General features: G+C 35.2%; 1 protein-coding gene across 5 annotated transcripts in view; it reads right to left on the reverse strand.

Moving 5' to 3' along the window:
• The window catches only part of LOC112994547 (nipped-B-like protein), a 155,985-nt gene that overhangs the window by 24,922 nt on the left and 107,235 nt on the right, over positions 1-23,828 (reverse strand). For all 5 annotated transcript variants that reach the window (XM_064500230.1, XM_064500232.1, XM_064500233.1 and 2 more), the window contains 12 exons: positions 14,923-15,105; positions 10,309-10,506; positions 10,053-10,124; positions 9,874-9,963; positions 9,075-9,178; positions 7,302-7,388; positions 4,953-5,184; positions 4,079-4,230; positions 3,620-3,700; positions 2,904-3,004; positions 1,045-1,183; positions 750-832 (listed from right to left, as the gene is read on the reverse strand). In XM_064500230.1, the coding sequence (XP_064356300.1) occupies positions 750-832; positions 1,045-1,183; positions 2,904-3,004; positions 3,620-3,700; positions 4,079-4,230; positions 4,953-5,184; positions 7,302-7,388; positions 9,075-9,178; positions 9,874-9,963; positions 10,053-10,124; positions 10,309-10,506; positions 14,923-15,105 (1,522 nt within the window). The remainder of the gene's footprint in view (positions 1-749; positions 833-1,044; positions 1,184-2,903; positions 3,005-3,619; positions 3,701-4,078; positions 4,231-4,952; positions 5,185-7,301; positions 7,389-9,074; positions 9,179-9,873; positions 9,964-10,052; positions 10,125-10,308; positions 10,507-14,922; positions 15,106-23,828) is intronic.

Raw genomic sequence — 23,828 nt, forward strand, 5'->3', positions numbered from 1 at the left:
TGAAGCTGGAATAGAGTATTTAGGTGATATTGTGCCTACACTCTTAAGGCCTGGTATGACTTATCTCATTTTGATAAAACATATCAGTATCTATGCTCCACAAAGGTTAAAAATCAGAATGTAAAATCAGAAAATGACACACACTGTCCTGCTAGTGTTTCCCTGACATCTGACAACCCTAACTTCTTTCATGATACGTCAAGTTCGCAGAAGGGTACAGGTGCTAGTAAACAGCATTTGCCTTAACAGTGGAAATTAATGTGATAAAAATCTTGGGACTTGGCAGAAATTCCTGTATAAATGCTTAGTTAGGATATTCAGCCATACCATAAAAAGATTTTTTTCTGTTGACCTATTGATATCCCCAGCTTCAGCTAAATGAAAATGATTTTAGGCTTTTTCTTTCTTAGCCATTCTGATGAATGAATATAATAGTACATTTCACCTCTTAAATATTTAATCAGACTTCTCTTTCAACCTTCAGATGCGTAACAGACACCTGGTAAAAGGATCCTACATAAACTATCAGACAGATTCTTAAACGTATAAAGGGACTCTGCAGAATTTCTCTTCTATAGAAAGTTTTGTTCAGACAGGTAGCTCTCTTAGGAATCTATAAAGTGTATAGTTACAAATATCTGTACTAGTAGGTGTTTATCATTGTGAAGTGATTAGTTTTGTCTGAAGCTGTGACAGACCTTCTGAGTTTGTTTTGTCAATACAGTAAAGACTATTATAACAATACTTACTTCTTAAGGAAAATAGAGAGGAAGTTTTGTGCTGTTCTCATGGCTGTTTCATATGAGTTAGTAATAAGCACATCTTGATCCACCTAAAAATAACAAGATTTATTTGTCTAACATTTTAACATACACAGAAATGTGATTTCCATATCAGCATTTTCCATGCATCAAAAAATTATGACAGACATCCAAATACATCACTTGATTACTACAGCACCATCATAAAACATTATACCCACAAATGCACAAAGTCATTCCTGCACAAAAGAATTTTATGGCTATTTAAAAATAGCTTTCTTACTTTTTTGTTTGATTCCTCCTCTGAATTAGAATCTTTTTCTGCTGAGGGCAAGTGCACAACACATTGAATAAGCTGCAGAACTAGTGCTGTTACCATCTGAATATACATAGGCTCTCCATCAGTGTCACTGCTGTTTAACCTGTTAATACGAATAGGATAATATTAATGCTAAAATAATTTTAAAAAGACTTTTGGTCCTAAATAATATCTTTCTAGAATTATTACCACAGCTAGAAATCTCTGTGTTCTAGACATTTAGTCATTTGCTTCTTTCTTACGCAGTGAAAGATTCAGTCTGACAAAAATATTTTTTTCTCAGGCAGGAGAGTTGGACTGAAACAGCCCACCAATGACTATCTGAATCTCTGTGAAACTCAGCAGCTCAAAGTCTACAGAAATGTTTAATACATTAAACATCTATATGCTAAGGCACTTACCAGTAGGCTTATTATGTATAATGCCATATCAACTTCCTACACAGCAGAAAAAAATACACCGAACAGATCCCATAACAACTTATTACTTATGTATTATTTAACGTGTGGAATATGCAGGACTGTTAAGCAAGAGAAAATAGTGATCATGACAGACTTCTACAAGAGTTACAGCTACAATATTTCATGCGTAGAAGACTATAAACTTCAGCATGCAACAGTGTCTTTAAAAAAGCGGGACCAGTATGAATACACTGCACCTTACATTTCTCCCCTTCCAAGCAATGCAATGATGGTACTGTGTCTATCTATCTAGTCAAATCCTGACACCACCTAACGCAGTTAACAGCATGAGAAGGTAATCTCTGATATCACTCTCACCAAATTATCAAAATAGTGACTGTGCACAAAACAGATACCAACAATTCTTTATCTTTATGAAGTTATTTTTCACTACTCCTGGATAGGAAATCTTTCTGTATCAAATTATCTCTAAGCTACACCCTTCATTATGGTAGGCGCAGATAGGGAATATCCTTCAACAGATGGGAGCTAGGATTCTACAGATAAATAGTAGAGTCATTGTGGCCTTGAACTAATGACTTCCTTCTGGTATAGGTCTTGATTCAAGGAGGGTACCTACCAGTTATGCTCCTATGACTACCACCTTTCCTTTTTGTTACATGCCTCTGATGCCAATAACGAAAACAATACAGAATACAAGGCAGAAGCACTCACATTAATATTAGAGCAGCTGAATTCAACTCAATGTCTCAGTGCATGTGCATTTTTTTCCTGGATATTTCCTGTACATCCATCCTGGATGGGACAGACTTTTTCATTGACAATTTGTCTGTCTCCACAGGGAAGATATATTCAAGCAAGGAACTAAATCAACCTCAACAACAACAAATGCTTTGGAATAATTTCAAGTGTTTTACCAAGTAAATTGAATAGTTCCTAAATGAAACTAATCCAAAGGAGCATTGGCTTGATTCCCTGGCAAGAGTGCTCTGAGAATGCCCTCAAAGAAATTCTGCAGAATTTTCATATAAGGGTTTAGCAATGAATAAATGATTTAACTTCATTTAATCAGATTCAAAGAATTTTCCAATAAAAAAACCTCTGAATACACACTAGCATTACACTCATTTACATCCTTAGTGAGAAAATTAATAACATATATTTCAGTTGTTTTTGTAACTAAGCATAAATACGATGGTATAAGAAACAGTGATTATTACAAGATGGATTGAAATGCATTTGTCAGACAATTCTGCTCTCATTGTGGAGGTTTTGAAACATAAGCCTCTAAAAAACTGCTGTGAAGTTGCAAATCTTATAAGAAGTTAATACTGAAGCCTAAACTCCTGTATGTACAAAACTGTAAATGCTATCAAATTAGCAATCTATGCCAGTAATTACCGGAAGTTTCTCAAACTCCTCTTGCTAGTTGGTAGTCTTGCCAGGGAAGTGAAAATTTCTTCCAGTATCAACTGCCTGTGTTTTTCATACCTGGAGAACACCTATTTAACAGTCACAGGATTGTTAAAAAATTATTTATTGTTAAATATGATAGAATATTATTGTTAAATATATTTGTTATAAAAAATTTATATATAAACATGCAATTAACATGGCCTTTAAAAATTTATTACATATCTCGTTTTCAGTGCATTTGTTTCGCAAAGCAAGCACTTCTTTATAAAAAGGCATAAAAATTGTTTTTCAAATACGGATTTTTTTAAATCTTCAAATGATCCACTTTCTATTTAAAATGTATATTTTTAAAAACGTCAGTGATAGAATAAACTTTTTCCTTATTCAATTGCATATATTCAAATCATGACAAAGGAAATAAGGAAAACCATATTGCTAAGATATTTCAAGATGAGAAAGGACAACTGAGAGCAAGGGGATTGTGCTTACATTTTAAATCACATAAACAAGGAACTTACTTAATTTTGGTTAAGTAGACTATTTGTTACTATAAAGTACTCTGCAAATCAAAGCAGCTCAGGCACATTTAACACTGTTTCTAGCAAACCAGCAAAAATACAGCCTATGTAAAATGCCCTGAAAACTCTCAGAAGTACAGGAACATGAAATACAGGAAGACGGAATCTCAGAAAAATACTTACTGCAGTCACTAATTTGATGGCACATAACTGTAGTTCACTGACATTTTCTACAAAAAACGGTGTTATTCCCATGGATGACACCTATCAACAGAAAGAAATTATGCTAAGCACATTTCTCTAACAAACTGATATTTATGCAGTTTAAGAAGCAGGTTATACATTCAGCAGATAAGGTATGTCCTGTCGCAATATGTATTACTTCCTATTATTTGCAAATAAAGTTATTAAAGCATATTTGAATACAATCATGTTAAACTTTTCTTAAGTGTACAACAAAGCCAGATTTAAACATCAAATGCTCTTTTCCTTGAGATAATATACTGCACAACATAAATCAGTTTTATGTTAATCACTGAAATAGTTTGTTCTCATTTCATGTGTCATGTCGTTGAGGCAATCATGCTTTAAAGACCCTCTGTGGAGAAAAAAAACAAAAACAAAAAAACTGTTAAAACTTACCTGAAGAATAGTTGTATCAGTAAGAAGCTGTATCTCTAGCAACTCTGACAGACTGCTGACAATGTCACAAACTTTGTTATACAACATCACTATAACTCTTTGCTTGTGGGTGGAACACTTGGCACGTTTTGCTTTTGAACTTAAAACACCACCTAGAAAACCAAAAATATTTTCATTTTTTTTTAATGTTTTAATTACATCAAACATTAGAAAGGTGACCATTTTCTCAAAGCAGTACCCCAGACAACTCCAAGACTACATCTTTATGAATACAGTTGCTACCAGAAGAAAAAGTATTTAGTAGCACCAGCTGGGAAACAAGAATTTCATATGACAGATTATTTTTTCATAATTGTTTTCTAAATTCTGGATTCAAGATTTAGGCACCCACATCTGAAGTTTACGGTATCAGAACAAAAAGGTCTTTTTAAAACAAAAGACCAAAATCCAAAAAACAGCTGCTCAAGGCTAAACAGTTTTCAAAGAAATAAGTCATTATAAACACGGAAATTCTGACTATAAAATCACTTGTTCACACCTATAATATCTATACACAGAAGCTGAACTTCAGACAAACTTCTGTATACTCTGGTTTAAATGGTTATACTGCTGTAATCAAGACCCCTGGTTATTCAGAGGACACATTCCCTTCATCGTTATTTTACTCTACATTTTTAATCACCTTTCAAAAATCATGTAAAGCATGAATTCAGTATGCTGGATGTGATGTGAAAGAACTGTCAGTATAAGATTTATGTACAAAAACTTTAGAGTATTCAGCAAAGTCATATCACTTGTATTAGCATAGGATAGATCTATTAATGTACATTTTTTGATGTGCAAAGTTTTTTTTAAAATCTCTTAGCATACTAACCACCATGAGGATCCACTCTATACACAGGGTCATACTGAGGATAAAGAGTGTTCTGCAAATGAAATTTTGTGTATTGAATAACTCTCTCTATTACATCCTCTATATATACAGCTTTGGGCATATTTGGTGATGTCATAATATTGATAGCTGTAAGACAAGCATCAGCTGATTTTGTCACTCTCTCCATAATGAGATCTCTCCATAACCTCTCCTCATCTTCAGTGTCATTGTTCTGTAACAGGCAAGAAAAATAAGGTAGTGTGAGCAAAAAGCCAAATAAAATATAACAGTACTATTTACAATATACGTACATACAAGCACATACAAGATGCTGTATTGCCTTTATGATCAGAAAGCAGTTTGTTCTATAAATTAACTAATATGTTTTACTAGTGACATGTTTGCATAATGTCCTCTCTAAAATATAAATCCTTAGTATCTCACGGTATTCTTCCAGTAAAACACAAAGAAGTTTTCTGTACATCATATGCAAGCATTATGAAGAAAGATTTCTTCTTTCTCTACATAAGCGTAATGTACTTTGAGCAAAATCTCAACTCATTCACCTGTCGTTTTCTTCTTCAGCTGGCTAACACACGCTGGTGGCTCCTCTAACCAGTCTAATTTCTGCCACCAGAGGGAACTCTTACACAAAAAGACTGCTACAATTCTATGAAACTGGTGAGAATAGTACTTTCTCCACTTTGCAGACGCAACGAAAACTGATCTAGTATCAATATGTTTAAGATTTCTTATCAAATATGCCCATTTAGACTTAGTGCAGGGTACACATTTATTATACACATTTATTTCTGTGTTTGCACGAGTTATAAGCAAACACAAGGTTAATTATGGCCACCCAGCACTACTGAAATATAGTTAATGTTATTAAGAGTGGAATCAGGGAGAATTTCTAACAATCTCTCTGGTACAAATATAGCAATACTAATAGCCTCGAGAGAAACAGAAAGGACTGGGAAACACTAATTTCTAACTACATCTTCTTTTTCCCTTTTGAGATAAAATAATCTAAAAATATCACAGTGCATTATATACAATAGATGTATTTGAAAAACTAACAGAAATCTGTAAATCGGAAGAAAATCCCTGTAAATTTCCTGGGTAAAACAGTTTTAAAGCATTTATTCCTATATAATCCTGAAGGGGGCATAAAAAAAAAGTTTTAAATCTTTTCCAATTTTTTGCTCATTAATATTAGGAATAAAAGAACCTGCAATCCATTCTGTCTTTGAGTAATACCCTGACGTGAAGGTAGGCTACCTTCATTGCACTTTAAATACCCTTTGTAAAAGAACATAAGGCTCACTCTTTGCCAGAGACTTTCTTTGCCATGAAGATCTCAATTAATGTTTAAAAGGTCTTAAGAAAAATCTATTTGGCTAATGATTGCTCACTCTTGAATTCAAGTTTTGTCTCTGAATTGCAATCATGTGATAATTTCATCAACTCTCAAGCTTTACTACAGAAAGTTAAAAGGAAGAAAATACTTCAAAAGCATCTGCATAAAGTCTCAATCATACTGAAGTAGAATAGGAAGCCAGCAGCTTTTTTCACTTATTTTTCATATTTCTAAAGACATTCAGAACTGTATTCTGAAACTTCAGACAGAACAAAATATCTAGATGAAAATACTCAAAGTACAAATAATGTGTGTATTGTTCTCATTTTCAAGTTCGAATGCTTCTTTCCCAATATTCATAACTACTCTCCACTTCTACAGACCAGTAAGTTTTTTGGCTACAACTCTGGCTAGAATATTGTGTCAACTAGAAAGTGTAAAAATAAATAAATGCCACATTTCAACTTCATAAAAACTCCAAACTCCAGCACAGTTTTAAGTCTATCAGGAAAAAATCCCTAAAATATTAAACTTGTTAGTTTTGTTTATGTTATGTTTAACTTCAAAGTGTAACAGCAGACCCAAATATAGTGCCTCCGCCATTCTTGATGCTATAGTGAAGAACATGCTCTACACAAAAGCCATGCTTTCTTCTACTGTGTAAGGGAAGTTTTATGAACGTGTAGCAAAGAAATTTTGACTTGCTATAGGCTATACCAGTTACCATATTAGGATGATAGTATAATATTTAAAACTTACTTGTTCCCAATACATCTGCTTGTTAGCTGTACTAGAGTAAAACTGATTAATACTCTTTCAGTAGTAAACATGTCTTTACCTCAGATACTAAAATTTAACAATCTGAATCACGAGTGTTAAATCAGAAATTCGTTACACGCACACACTCCCCACTTGGCACTGAATGGGATTGGAACTGAAGAAAACCCAACCCTAAACCATGACGTGAAATGATGCAATTTGAAACTCACATGGTTAAGTAATGTAGAAAGCTTTGATCCATCTTGAATATTCTTCTCCAAAATATTCAGGACTTTTACTGTTTTATCTGTTGAGAGCTAAAACAAGAAAACGAACACATCAAACAGCAGTAGAAACATAAAGGCTTGCAAATTGTTTTAAAAGATTTGCATAAATGAAAGACAGAATATGTTATGTAAGTCTGGCATTAAATGGAAATTGTACACACTTTGAAATAAAGTCTGGATCTTGGCTTGCCCAGTTTCTAACAGAGCAACGACTGAGAACGCTGATAGTATAATTAAACTAGTGAAATATGTTCTGCAATCAAATTCCATTTCTAACTAGCAAAGTCCATAGAAATAGATTTAAAACTGCCCATCTGTCAATAGCATATAATTTATACACTCCTGATCCCAGAAACTGGAATTCATCAAAGCCAAGTATCAGTCACAAATTCTAGATGGCTCTATAGAGTTTTATTACAAAAAAAAATCCAAGGCTTATGGAGAAGCAGAATTGAAAATCCGTAACACTTTAGTACTAACACATATTAAATTTATTCTTAATAATAGAGTTAACTTTGAAAAAGTAGCACGTTGATAAAAGTACTTTGAGCTCACCTACAGATTTAACATTGAATAATTACTAGACTACGCTAAACCTGAGAAGAACCAGATTCATTCATCCAGATACTATTGCTGCTCACCTCTCGAAGCAACAAAATTCTGATTTTTATATTATATTTACATACATATACACATAAACATACAAACACACATGCATGCACAGAGGCATAAAAAGTAGGAAACAAAGGTAAAGGCCTAGAACTATGAGGAAGTAGAAACCCTCAGGCTGAAAACATGCTACAAGAAAGGTTGGGAGATTGAAGGAAAGGCTAGGAAGAATATCTAAATCTTGGATTACAGAAAATCATTCAAAGAGTCTTGCACAATAAGTGGCTTCATGGGCACTTCACAAATATACAGGGGGCATGGGCAGCCATAATCAGTTTAACGTAAGACTGCCCAAAGCAAAGAGTTCTAGAAAGATAAAGAGAGCAAGAACATTGTTTCTAAAAATGTGATACCAACAGTTTGCAACAACAGAGAAAATTCCCTTGAAGTAAGTCTGTAAGAGCATGACAAAGAAATATGCAGCCTATGGAAAATTATTCTTACTATCACCTGAAACCATAAACCTTTTCAGTTTGAAAGGGAGTTTTGGGGAGAGGGAGGAAGCAGGCAATTCAGTGAGATGCTGCATGGACGTCTCATATCACACTGATGGCATATATTGGAAAGGGTGTGGGGGGGTGGACTTTACCAACATGTTCCATTTTACTCAACACAGGAGCGCTTACTGTAAGGAGTAAATCTGAGACTACAGGTTGGTGTACTTCTGTGAAAATAATTATTTGAAGATTTTACTGCTCAGGCATGTGTGATATGGCTGAGAATTCAGGTGCCTTAATAGATCATGCAATCTATCTTAACACCTATCTATTTCATTGCAAAGGCAGGTACCCCATACTGTGATATACGGTGCACTGACACCGCACTGACACAGAAAAGGAGCATTCAAAGAAAATGTCTCAGCTTCAGAGACAGTAACAAGCAGTTAAAGTGCAGTAACTTCAGCTAAGTCAGCAGAAGGATGACTGTTTATAGTATCAGTCACATACACACCTGAAGAGGGTGGAATGTTATCACAGGGGACAAATGCTTTCCATATGTTAAAGAAAATTAAATATTCAAAAAGAGTTAAAGGCTATGAAGATGTACCTTGTCCATAATGCCCATTGCCTTAATTTTTGCAGATTCACTACCCAACTCACTAAGCTGATGTTTTCCCAGTAGCAACTCCTGTGGAATCTCATCATCATCACCTTAAAAAAAAAAAAAGAAAAAGAAAATTAACAATCATATTTCTAATAAGGCATCAAAGAAAGCAGTGTTTCACAGCTAATATGAAAAAGCCAACTGAAGAAAACCTATTGAAGAACTGATTTTCCAAACAGCTAACATTTAATAGTTTCATTTAGTGAAGACTGACGATGATGACTTTTGGTTGTGTTAAAGCGGCTAAGAAGCCTACTGAGATTCAGTGTCTCAGCTATGAGTATGCAAGTACTCTGATGCTCCAGGCGGATAACCATGCTCTATTAGGTCAAAGGCCACAGCAGATGCAAAATTACGTGTGTTCCAGATACTACTGGCAAGAGAATCATCTTATGTTAGTGTTGTTTGCAAAGATACACATCTAAGAAGATAACATCCTAATGACATTCCAAAAAGGTATCCTTTCCACCCAGATGGACAATTATTTGCCCTTTTCTGACTTCTGTCCCTTTTGGATTTTGCAGGGAAAAGGATTTTCTTCCTGCAGCAGCAAGTGAAACTGAAGGGCAAAGGAACCTACTCAAAGTGGAAGCCAAACAGGTATAAGCACTGCACACCCTAGTATGTACCACAAGCAATTAAATCATGAAGAAGGAATACTGAAAATACAGAGATGTATTTTTTTGTTTGTTTCTTGAGCTTCTAATGGGGGGAGGCATTTTGAAAAATTCTGACATATTACCAAAAGCAGTAAAATCCATGTCTTCCAAATTTTCCAAGATATTCTCTATGGAAGCAGTAAACCTTTTGAAAGTTGAAGAATCCATCATTTCTGATGAAAAAAATAATGCATATATAATTATTTTATATATGAAACAGAATTTACAAACTGAAGAAAGAAAATTATTTTCAAAAGATTACCTTCAGGTGTGAGTTTTGGCTCATAAGCTTTCCTCTTCTTTTGTTTTTCTTTTTTCTTCATTTTTCTAGCCACTAATTAAGATAATAAAGAGTGAAACAAATAAAACTTTCTAAAAATGGAATAAAAAATTATTTACATTTTTTACGCTCATATTAAATAATGCATGTAGAGATGTTTATTTTAAAATGCTCAGCATATACTTTAATATTGCATTAGTATTATGGAATAAAATAAATTTTTATAATGATGAGTTACCCTCACTAAGGCTAGGAGGAGGAGAATAATCATCCATGTCAGAGTCATCAGGACTGCGATTACGGTAACGGCCACTACCAGAAGTCCTCCTTCCTTCATGATAATGGCCACTTCTCCTATGATCACCAGAACTTCTTCTGTCATGTTCTTCATACTCCCAAGCTGCATCTCTATCCTTTTTATGTCTTTTCCGAGAAGCTAGAAGTGAAGGGCATCTTCATTATAAATACAAAGTTTACACCTCTCATAGTGCAAAATCATGCATTTACAAGTTAAAGCAAAATGTTATTGTGAAAATGTTCTGTAAAACAAGTGAACACACTAAAACTATAATTTAAAATTCTGTTATGGCATTATTCTAACAATTCATTTTGAATAATATAAAACTGCCTGAAACCAGGAAAAAAAAAAAAAGCAAACATGAACATTTCAAAATATCAATTTAAAAAGCATCTGTTCTTTTAAACAAAGTAAGGAAAGTAGAACAGATCAAAATAATTTTCATCCTTTCTTTTCATGAGAGAACACTGAGATAATTTCTTCAATTATCTAAATAGTGGCTATACTAGGCGCCCAAGTTCCAGTTCAGTGATTATTTTACCCATCCAACACAGCAAGTTCCAATGAGACTTGATAATCTGATTGCTTAAGGTTCTTCTATTTTGCCAAGATGCTTACAGTTTTGCATTGATACATACTGTAAAAAATTCAGTGTAAAGGGAGAAAGTTGGAGCCTCAACTTATGGACCAGACAGTGAAAATGACCAGAAAATCTAGTAGAACCAAATGCTGAAGAAAATTGGACAAATGTTGTCTAGAGAAACAGAGCTTTGATGAAAATAAGACATCTGGGGGATGGGGAGGAAGTCTTTGTTATTTTCAAAGACAGTCTTGTGCACTTCGAAGGGGAGAGGGTGCTAAGATTTAATATAAATCAGAAATTGAGGAGAGATATTGTTTCATCCATGAAATCAGCCAGTTCTCCATTATCTAATGTAACAGGATAACTGGGCTAACAAATAAAATGTCTAATACAGAACATGCTGTGAAGACCAAAATGGCTCCAAAACATTAAGTTCTAGACTAACAGATTTTATTATTTTTGTGAACCTGCCAATAACAACCCTGACATCCGTGTGTCTCTCTATCCCACTCTCCTGAAGTTTAGAGAGGCATGATTGTACATAGGGTTGTTTCTGAGCAAACTGGCTGCAAGCACTTATACAGAATTGTAATAGAACTGACAACTCCTTTCTAAAACCTCAGTTTATTGAGAAGCATAGGAAAGAGGACATTATATATAGTAGGATACACACAGTAGTCAGCCTAGGCTCAAACTAAAATATTTTTATCACTCAAACTCAAAATGAAAAATTTTGAACCTGAGGTCATACTGATACTCTGCACTGCACTCTAAGGGCCCCCACTTCTGAAAACATAGTACTGAATTGCTGCAGAGGTGGCCTAAGTCCTTCAAGGTAATAACTTGGTTCAGGCTTTCAGCTGCGCTGCTCCTGCATTGGACTTGCTTCTGAGACAGTGAACTCGTGTTCTCCAACCACGATGCCTGAGCTACTAACATGATACTTCCTCACATATCTCTACTCACAGGATAGCTAATCCCCCAAATATGTTACTCTACGTGATTGAGAGTTAACATTGTTTGAAAAAATGAAAGGCCACCCAGGATACCTGAAGTGAGAGTGCTATGGGATAAGAAAGCATTTTATGGGAGAAGACTATACATTTCGTTTTCTTTCCTCCGTGAAATTCAATAGTTTGTAGAGCTAGCGTAATTCCATATATTTAAGTGCTGAATTTCAGTTCATTTTGAGGTTGACTTACCTAAAACTAGACAGATGAAAGATACTCCATAGGAGATATTCCATAGGCAGAAGTGCCTAACTTTTAGTCCAACTGAGCATTCAGGGAGTGTTTCTCATTTGAGCACCAATTTTAAAAGGAGAATTTCCAGAGCATGGTAATCAACACACTGCATTTGCTATTCTGAAAATTTTACTCCAGGGTGATGTACATTCCAGTATCTTCTCCATCGAAACACAGATTATTTGTCTCAGATTCCTGATACTGGAAGAAACTTAACACTTCTGCTAAATAACCTGTATTTTACCTGGTCTAAGGAATGAGTAATTAAATTGTAGAATATTTTTGCTCCCAAAAGGAATTCTAAAACACATCATTATTCTATTCCTTCAACAAGTTCCGGACCAAATTTATTCAGTTTAAAAACATATGTAAGTTTTCTCTGGTTTCCTTAACATCAAATTGGGATCTGAAAGCTCTAAATTTACAAAGGGTCTCCACAGTCTGCAAATCATCAATAACAATTTAAGTTCTCTAGGACACCTTCTGACCCCAGCTACATCTCCACGAGAAAGATAACCTCCAATATTCCTTTCCAGTGGAAACTTAAACTGACCATTTTGTCAATGCTGCATAACTAAACAGAATGCGTTACGGCTGTGTTGGCTCTATAAGGCAAATAAGGTACACACAGGAACAGCTACTCAGAATCCAATCACTGCTCTACCAAGTCTATTATTTTGAAGTCGTTAAAATTGACTAAAAAGACAACTTTTAATAATGTTTCAAAAATTATTAATTTCTTACATAAAGAATATCCAGAATATAAATACCCAATTTCCTTCTGAATTCTGCCAAACATTTATGTAATAACCCATTTAGCATTTACTGTATGAAAAACCCATTTAGCATTTACTGTATGAAATGGATTTCCTTTCGCTAATTTTGAATTTCCCATCGTTTAATTTTATGGACTGACCCTTCTTCATGAGTTGCTCGAAGAAATTTATCTTCTACAACAATCACTTTTTATAAACTTTTAAAAAGCATAGTTTCAGTCGTACAAAAGAATTTTGAAATATATGTATTTATAACAGTACAAATCTATTCAGTGTGTTTGACACAAATCTTCCATGGTCATTTTGTCTCTTGTTTTCAGTACAGTTCTACAGTATCCTTTGAGAGATACTATAATCTCCTTTTTAAATCAGATGTCCTCACTGAGTTATTCAGAATCATGTTCAGATCTCGAGTTGCATAATGAATCAAGAGTCCCTTAAAGCATAAAATTACTGTGAAAGTTTTCCTTAATTTGCATTACTTTGTATTTAAGAACTTCAGCAGCCACTGTCACTAACGTCTACATTATTAAGGTCTCTCTGAAATTTCTAACAATCCTCTCCATTCCTGACCAATTTAAATAATTTCATTTTACTTACCCTTTCTTTAATTCCCTATTCCAGATTATTAACATCATGAACAGGTGATGTTACATGGTAAACAGAGATTTTAACATACAATCCTGAATGGAGCAAACGACCATTAATCATTTGCCATAATGAAGACTGGTAGAAAGTTACCTCAAGAACTCATACTCATGGCCAAAGCAGCATCATTTTGTTTGTATTTTAAAAGAAAAACAAATAGGGGATACTCTTTTCTATTTCTTTGAGAAAGATCAGAGAGGTATCTCAATTATAATTTTGTATGTGTATGGGTGTATAAGTGCTACATAATCATTAGAGGAGAACTTGAAATATGTTAAAAATCAGGACAACAAAATCTTTCTCTTTTGGAGCCTAAGAAAGACTAAGGAGAAAAACTTTGTGTGTTTGATAGAAGTTCAATATAAACTTTATATAAGCAAAAGCAAAAAGAATCTAAAAAAAACAACCCCTCATTATGTGAGGTGCCTTCTCAGGTTAACAGCAACAGGCACATCTCCTGTAGCACTGTGTAAGTAACACTGCTGAGAAGGTACTCACTTTGAACTGATTCAACTCTATTTTAACAGTGTTTCTTTTCGGTGTTGATTAATTGAATTACCATGGATACAAACTAACTATATTCTTAGTAGCAGGTAGGAAATCCCTTCCTAACCTAGATGTATACAGCATTTTTTTTTTTTTTGACACATATGACCATTACCTGATCACACCACAAAGTTCTGAATACCAGCTTTCTCTCTTCCTCTGAAAACATTTAATTCAAGACTAGCATCATCAGCAAATGCTATTATGAGAACCCATCAGAAGTAATTGCCAGTTTGCCCGGCAATACACCAGGGAAATAACAGAAGAAAAATTTCTAGGCAGTAATATTCTCAATTTATCAGATCAGAAAAATTCAAGAGAGGTTGCTTTGTTTTTCTTACCAATGAAACTAAGTAATAATTTTAAATGTACCTATTGGAATTTTTCTCTCCATAGCTTTGTATATAAGTTTTCTGAGCTGCTTTACATGGTATTTTCTTTAATCTGATTGTTTAAAAAAAATGTTTCATAGCACAACTTAAAAAAAACTAGACAGTGGCTTCCCATATGGTAAGTAGAAAAGAAAATTTAAAAGCTAGCAGCTTTTCATCTTGAGCATGAACTGAAATTAAGTAATTTTTCTTTTTTAAAAAAATAAAACGTTACTTGGCCAAGTAGTTGCCTGGACACCAAATTTAACTTGTTTTTGTACGATTTAGGCTAGACAACTGAAAAATAAAAGCAACAAACCCCCACTTTTGTAAGAGCAAAATATTAGCCTTTTTAAGCAGTAGGAATAGAATTATATACTACTTACATTCAAAAGCTTCTTCACTGTCATTGTCTTCATCAGAACTGATCTCAGCATATTTTGGTTTCTCATTAACTGTGCTACGTTTGCGCTTGTTCATTTTCACACGTTCACAAAGTGGCATGGTGGATTCAATTTCTGCCAGCAGCTCAGGAGGCAACTCCTTTAACACTGACTGATCTATGCTACCTATTAACGGAGAGCAAGAAGAGCACATGTGAACTTGAAAATAAAAATAAGGGCCCAAAACTACAGACCTTTCTCAGGAACTGCTTACAGTACATCCACTAACAACACCTCAGTAAGATACACCTGGATGTATTTGATAGCCCTTTCTAAAGTTGTATGTATCGGTCACACTGCATCTATAAATTAACGTAATAATTTGTACATATATCTTCTTCAATAAAAATTCTTTTTATCAGGCATATAAATAAAACAAATTCAAATCAGTGCATTTCCTCTGTAAAAAGACATCTTTGCTCCACTCCCACAAAATTTATTCTTATTTTGGTTCCTTCTCTGGATCTGTTGACAGTTTTTTCCAAAAGTGTAGGTAAATAAGGATTCGTTGTATCTCATTATAGTTCTCTTCATTCTCAACCATGTTCATTAGCGCATGTAAGGCAGCGATCTCCCCTTTACCGTTAGGTAGAGGATATCTCTGGCAGAACTTCTGGGTTCTTACCCTTAAATACAAGCCAACTCACTGACATCCCAGCTCTGCCCCAGATTGTTTCTTACCTCCTAGTAATACTTTTATAATAGGACACAGATTTTTGCCTAATTTTGTTACACAGCAAAGTTGAAGGATTTTTGTTTAATGCAGACAAACAACAAATTGGACATCAGTTCTTTTTCCACAGCAGCATACAGTTAGACAACACCTCGCCAATCTCATCACATTCGGAAATTAATATTAGGCCTGTATAAAGTCAGATTTCCTAATGATCTCCAAAATTTACTGTGAAGATTTTTGCAAGCAACATAAAGAAAGCAGACTGGTTCAGTGTTTCTTTGGGTTTTGTTTTGATGTTTTATCTTTATTTACCAAAGAGCCTATTACACAGATTTGAAGCCTATCCAACTGAACCATTAATCTTTTTCCAAAAAAGAACAAACACCTTTGTCAAAAGTGCCTCTCTCTCCTTCCCCAAGGTAAACTACATCACTTATAAATAGAGAAAAAACCATCTGCTAATTACTGTATAAAGACAAAAAAAAAAAAAAAAAAACCACCCTGCAAGAAATCATCCTCTGAATGGTTAGCCACTTTTTAATTGCATTCACTGTACCTGTTCCACTAGTATTACTTTTTTAAAAATCTATCTACATTTTTACGCTAACTTTCCATCTTCTTGTTCGTATTTTTATTTAAACACCTTTAAATGAAATTATAAGGGTCTTAATATTAGAAAGTACTTTCCAGCAGCTACTAACCTTGACAAAAATTAGAAAATTTTAAAAGGCTATATATACTTCTGGTTTGCGATCTCTCTACATCTAAAAAATTGCCTACAAGCACCAAAACAAGCAGAAAATTATTTTTTCTGTAATCCTCAATTATTTTTAGCATGTTATTTCATATAAGCGCATTTAAAAAAATATTCAACTTATATATTGGTTAGTTTGAACATTTTTTAACTAAGGTAGGGAGATATCCTATCCCCCTGCTTCACCCCCAACCTGTGGCCACTCTTCTATTTATTTCCTTTAAGGAGCTGTCATCCTTAGATATTCACCATCTGCCAAAGTCACCCAAATTCTCAATGCTGTTTCGAAAAATACTACAGAATATTTCACAGCGTGATTTACTATGGTACTGTGAAATGATTATTCTTTGCAGGCTCAGCACTTCATTGAAGATATGGAAAAGTATGCTTGCATGGACAGATGCAGTTCCCCTGCCCGTATTACCAGCTGACTGGACACTAGCTGTCTAATCCAGAAGTTGTCTAGCTGTATCAGACTGGTGGTGTCCCTACATTAATCATCCCCATCTCTTCGTAGGACTACGCAGCTTCTGGAGAGGAGTTAGCTTACATCCAGCCCCAGACTAGAGGGAAATTTATATATGCATATGTTTAAGAGAATTTGCACAGATGCAGACCACTCGCTGAAGGGCCTCTGACTACGCTTCTCTAACGTACATGCTCAATTTTATGCACTGTGACTAAATTCACTAAAATCAACAGGACTACTCATAGAGCTTAAAGCCTACAGGAAATCTGGTCAAATAATGACACTACAAAAAGCAGCTATGAGTAAAGGAACAGGACTTGCATTAAGATTCATATGGATGCTTAAAAGCTAGATGCACAAAGACATACACAAACAGACGTATTTTCTGTAAATATATCTCAAGCCTTTTCCAGTCTATTATGAAAAGTAAATTTAAAAACAGAATGATTAGTAAAATCATCCAATTCTAATAATTACGTGAACTGCTCTCTCTCCAGTTAAGAGATATTTAAGATCAGAGTATAATTCTTCCCTTTTTTTCTTTTGTTAGAGAATAGGTATAGCTTGCTTTATTCAAGAAGGAAATAGCAGAAAAGAGAACAAACAGAATTATTATAAGGTTCTCTGCATGCCATCTTCACAGTTTTTGTTTCTGTCACAATGTTACCTGGAGCAACTCTGCTGCATGCATAGTTTCCTTAGCTGCTGAGGACTGTGAAAAACCAAATCTAAAAAGAGTTTTACTCATGCAAGACAAAGGAGTTAGACGTGACTGCACATGTATCAAGAACTCAGACATACACGGGAAAGGACTCCCCATCCTTCTAAAAGAAATTCAGGAATATTACATACTGCGGGACTCCAGTCAAGAGGTTATTCATATTTATTATTTACATTATGTTGAGTCAGGGCAACCCACTCCTCCCTCACTAGTAACATCATACTGAGATCTTTCTTTTAGAAGGTACATTTATTATAAAATATGAAACTTTACTTCCTCAGAGGAGTACAGAAATACTAAAGAGGACCCAGTTACAAATAAGAATACAATCACAGGGCAACAAACTCTAGATTATAAAACCCATGCTAATCCCTCTTCAGGTCACAGGACACTTCTCCAAAAAAGTTTAAAAGGCTATACAACACAAAACCATTTGGCAGTATTTACAAAAACATGTATGATCACCTTCATTTTTTCAATTTGTTTGATAAGTTTGCTGAGACTTTCTATCCATGTTTCCTGTCTCCATTTTAAGCAATTACTTTCTCCTTATTTTACATGGCCTTTTTAGTAGCAAAGGAGAAAGTAACTTTAGTAAAAAGTTACTCCACAAGTTAATAAGAACGCCTTCCAGTAAACTAAGCTTTCTGAAAAACTGTCCTCATCAACGAAATAACTATTTTTGCAACAAGTGTGATGGACATACACAATATACTTGAAACAGACTGTAGGCACCAGTGTTTTCAGGCACCATTTATACATATTCTCAAAGCTGCCACAACCGCAAGAAAAGAAAACCGCCATCCTAACCAAACCTTTGCTCCACTGCAAGGAATCTCAACATTAATATACTCTGCATTAGTGACACTCAAGGGTGAGTCACAGAATAGCAATAAGAACAACTCATTTTGAAGAACTGTCATACGTGAACAACCATTTCTTCTTCAGTGCTTGTCCAAACCTATTTCATGACTTAAATATCTGTTGCTTGCCGGAAGAACAACATGTAGTAGTAGTAGTAGTAGTAGTAGTAGTAGTAGTAGTAGTAGTAGTAGTAGTAGTAGTAGTATGATTGCTCAACAAGTTTCTTAGAGAAGATACTGAAGAGGCTTGAGCTGTTACTGAATGCCCAGTGACTGCCAAGATACTTCTTTCTTACCATGCAATTCCTGACAAAATGTAATACAGTATAAAAATCAAATGAGAGAATCCTCAGCTAAAAATGAATTAGACTGTAAGCTGCTCCCCATATTCTATTTCAATCTAGGAAGCTTTTCAAAGTGTTTTATCCTGTATAGTAGGAAAACTTCTACAAATATCTAGTGGATGTAACTTCTTCCCTCTTCATGTATGGCTTAAGAAAAAACGGCAAGGCACAGATCTGATTCAAAAGGTTCAGTCACTTTCTGTTCATAACTTGATGTGTTGTTTCAAGTTTGAAGAACAGCCTTTAACTTTAGCTAATATTTATGCAAAACCTAATCATTAGAGGGATACAAAATCACATTGCTTTGAATTTGCAAGTTAAATAAACCTCTCTGGCTTCAGGTAGACGTATCCATCACCAGAACTCCGTCAAGACAGGTTGAACAGGAAAAAAAACCTGTAGCATCATTATTGACTTTTATTTGATTCATTCAATATGAACAGTACAGCTATTTTGATACAACAATCAGCATGTTCAGATTATTTTCACCTGGCTTGATATGACAACTTCAAACAAGTAGGTATGGAAAGGGGGAATGATATGTTTACTGACGCTTAAGTCAGCTTTCCAGGATCAGAGAGGTGGTTCCTGCCAGGAAATCAAAAACAACTCTAATAAGCTTTACTCTTTTGTCAGTAATGATTTGCCTTTACTTTTTCAAAGTAGGAAAAAGGGTTTACACTTTGGTGCCATTTCCTATGAATTAACCAGCCATCAAGATTCAAGAACATCTGGAAGCCTAAACTCTGAACTGCCACTTCCACAGCTGTAAGAGACAGTCACTACAGGGGAAGCGATCACTAAGGCAGATACCGGTTTGTTTATACAGAGTTACTTCAAGATGCTTGCGACATCAAAATGACCCGTTTGCACATGCACCTATAGTGGCAAATGAACATCTGAACAAGCACCTGAAGGAAAAAAAACAAAAACAAAAACAAAAAACCACTCCTGAAATTCATTTTGAAATCAGCTAGGTTTATGTTCATGAAGTGCTTTGCACAAACTAACTGCCAAGAATATTCTTTCCCACTTCCGTATGCTAATATTTTGTAGTAAGGAAAACCATAGTTAATGAAATTTTATAATTGTAATCTCTATATATACACCTTGTATTTTAAAATGAAGAACTTTCTAAATGCCAAGACATTACATGAAATAGCACACAAGGGCCTAAGAGGGAACAGTGCTACTTATTTTGTGGAGGGGACATGAAACTTGACTTTCCATATGTTGGTATTCAGAAATTAAAAAATCTAGCCACTCTCTGCATTCTGGAACTTCTTCACTGCTGAATTGTCATACATCTTCATTTTGACATTAAAAATAAATACTCACTTATATATATAATACTTAATTTTGCCTTCCTCTCGCTCCTTTTTAGCCACAAAAGCCATTACCCTGTATGACTGTTATCTCACAAAGGTCAAGCTCACTCTCCTTAGATGTCCTCTCTGAGCATTAACAGGGAGGATGTCCCAGTGGTTTTAATAAGAACTGAGGCTTTAGGTTTGCCTCCCTTATCTATCACCAGCTTACTGGCTAACTTTCTCAAGTCACTTAGGGTTACTACTATAATTACACTGATAAGATCTCCTATGTAGGCATATATGCAGGAATGAAAACAGTTTTTCCTAGCTTATCTCAAACAACCTTCAAACTCTCTGTACTAAATCAAATAAAATACACTGTTATTCTAAAACAAGAGTGCCTTCTTTCTTGCTGGATGGTTATGTCATCGTAACTACAACAGGACAGATTCACAGCTTAAGTCTACTACAATTACTCAGGCAGGTAAATTTCTCTTTTAGATGGAGAACTGAAAGACAAAAGAGAGCATAAAAGTACTTCCCCACTTTACAAAGTTGTTTGGAAAATAAACATCCTTTTAAAATCCTTAAGTACTATCACAGTATAGCACTCAGGCACTACAGAGAAGGGCCACATGACCACCTGTGACTGATGAACAGCTTACCTGTGAAAGCTGAAGGCTTTCAAACACTGTGCAAAAAGATACTCTTTCCAACATTTTCTCCCTTAAAATGTTTCAGCATTTTATAGCTGGGACCTTCACTGTGTCCCTGTCTCGCACCCACAGATTCAGTACCTGCAGCAGCAGTGTTTCCTTTACACAGCACACTGAGTTCACCCTTGCTGGGGTGATCGGAGTCCCTTGCCGGGGTGATTGGAGTCCCTTGCCCTCCAGCTTCACACTTCTCCAAGAAAGTCTGTGCCCTCTACGGTTTTAAGAATGGATGGGGAAATGCCAGGAAAAGGCAATGATTTTTCCCAAAAAGGAATTCAAGGCACAGTGAAGGTACATCTGCTCATAACACAAAAGTCCCACTTTTACCTCAACGCCATGTCGTCAGCTGAGGAACACCCAATCAAGATTAACACAGACCAAAAACAAATCTTCAAGTAGCCCATCTGCGTCAGTGGCTTTCCTCTCTCCCCCCCCCATTCTCTGCCTTAAGAGTTTGTGGAAGGGTAGACAGATATATCCTATAAACAGGATATAAGTCCTTTCTCAAGCTCCTTATCCTCACTTTATCACCACATACACAAAGAGATAATTCCTGAGCTCAGTTTGCACACACTCACAGACACGCACACACACACCAAAAAGTGCGGGAGGCTCAGACCCCTTCAACAACCACCACCCAAGCAACTGGGCCCACAGGATTCTGCACTGTAGGGGATTTGGAAAGATGGAGAAAAGCAGCGTTAGAAAGAAGTATGTCCTATATGATTCCACAGATTCTGTTCATATACGGGCAAAGAGAGGGTTTTCTTTGAATACATTTTTGAAAATGAATCATTTTTCCCCATCCATCCCAATGCTGGCGCAAAAGGAAGGTTCCCAGATTCTGGCTCAAAGGAGGACAGGTTCAGATTGCCCGTTTATATTCTAGTGCTTGGCTCTGGCCTTGAGAAAGGGGACCCAGCCAGGATGGTGGGTCAGAGAAGAAGGAATATGGACACAGCAACTGAATAATTGCATGTCGTAGTAGGGGTCATCACTGCCCATGGCTAAGCAGCACAGATTCAAAAGATTTTACAGTAGTTCAAAATATTCTTAGAAATCAAGACCATAATTTGAATGAGGGAAGAGGTTTCCACAGAGCGCCCTGAAGGATCCAGGCAGAGAGCAGGGAACGTACCCACGCACACTCTCTGAGGGCTGCCAAGGAGCGCTAGAACTTGTAATGCACAGATATCAATAAGCACCTCGCTATCCAACTGCTGCAGCAACCTTATCCACAAGTTATATATTATATACTATTGCTATTCTCTGACTTCTCATCTTTACAAATCTATAAAACGAGGCTGGAACAGTCTAGTTTTGAAAGATACTTTAAGAATAACATAGCAGCATTCAGAGTGAAATGGAGAAAGACTGGCGATTGAAATAAATGTAGTGCTACATAGAGAACCTCAATTTTATGAATCAGTGTGTCAGGGATTGTTTTTGTAAAAGGGATTTCACTATCACTGCTTCAGAACAAATACATAAAAATTTAAGCTAACTGCATTTTTTGTATTAAAAAGTTTGGGTGTTTTGCACAGATGCAGGAATATAGCATGGATTTTTTTTTATCGCTATTAATGTTTGGAAACTGAAATTCATGCGACTGATGCATTTTCCCAGCCATGTATCCTGATTAAGGCCATGAGGCCTCACCTAAGAAGAAAGACTTTCATTAAATAAAAATCAAATCACACCTTAATTGAGTCATTTCATAATTATTCTGCTCGTACTAGAAAAACTCCTATATAAGCAATATAATATAAGCAAGATCTTTGCAGAAAACAAGCAAAACAAATGCAGTGATTTAAATCTGATTTCTGACTTTAAGGTACATGAAGAAGTTTTGCTTTTACCTTGTACTATCATGGAAAAATTCCTGGCCTTTAGCATTCCAAATATCATCATGGGAAGCTACTCCATTGTTTGCTTCTGCTAAGCAACTCAATTACATTAACCCCCTCCCCCGAAAAAAGAAAGAAAGATTGCTGATGTTCTAACTTTTAACATGAAATATATGAAAGTTGCTCATAAGATATTTATCAGTGAATATACTTTAAGGAACTTTTATCTGATGAAACAACAATTCAGCAATTTGAAGAACAAATAGCTCTCTGCCTGTTCTGTTATAGTCATTAGTATTGTTCCCACTGAGCAAGAATTAAGTTCAAAGTTTCAAGTCAATAGTTTAAATTTTCTTAGATGAAAACAGCCACCTAGAACAGGCAAAAATTTTGAGCAACAGAAAAGCTAATTTACCAGGAGCAAATATTTGAATTTTTTGAAAATTTACCCTTTGTTTAAAAGAAAATTCAAATCAAAGTTTTTGTCGATATATCCTTGCACATAAGGTAAGAAATAACATCTGTATTTAGATGCTTAGACACATGAACAAGTTTGCATTGCATATTCTCATGTCAGATAAACTACTGGCCTGCATTTTTATACGTTGCAATGCGTTGTTGCATAAATTATTTATGCAAAATAATTTTGACAAAGCTTTTCCCAGAAACAAAGAGGAACTTGATGAAGCATCAAAGCCCACAAACCAAACACAGTTTCAGACTGCAACAAAAAGGCTGATTGCTCTGACAAATTAGGTTGTTACTTTCTATCGCTTACAGTTGCCAAAGTTATTTTTCAAAAGTAAACTAATTAAACAAAGCACTCCTAAATCTCCAAACAGGAAAAGCATCATATTTTGGATGAACCAAAGTACAATGAAACTAAGAAGTTCAGTCAAGCTTACTGTTTGTTAAGAACCAGATGTGCAACATGTGCAGTTCGCTCTTGTTACCCAGTGAAGACTTAAGAACAACTATGAGAACAGGCACCAGAATATTCACCAGAGTGCCAAAGACAAGAGTAGGAGAAAACTTATGCAGCCTCCAGGCAAAGCAGCGTAGAAATTTCTCCTGTTAAAATAACAGACCAGTACAAGAAAGGACTCCAGTATGCAACTGCTGAATGCATACTAGCTGTTAACGAAAGAT

This window comes from Dromaius novaehollandiae, chromosome W (genome assembly GCF_036370855.1).
Source record: "Dromaius novaehollandiae isolate bDroNov1 chromosome W, bDroNov1.hap1, whole genome shotgun sequence".
Classification (NCBI taxonomy): Eukaryota; Metazoa; Chordata; class Aves; order Casuariiformes; family Dromaiidae; genus Dromaius; species Dromaius novaehollandiae.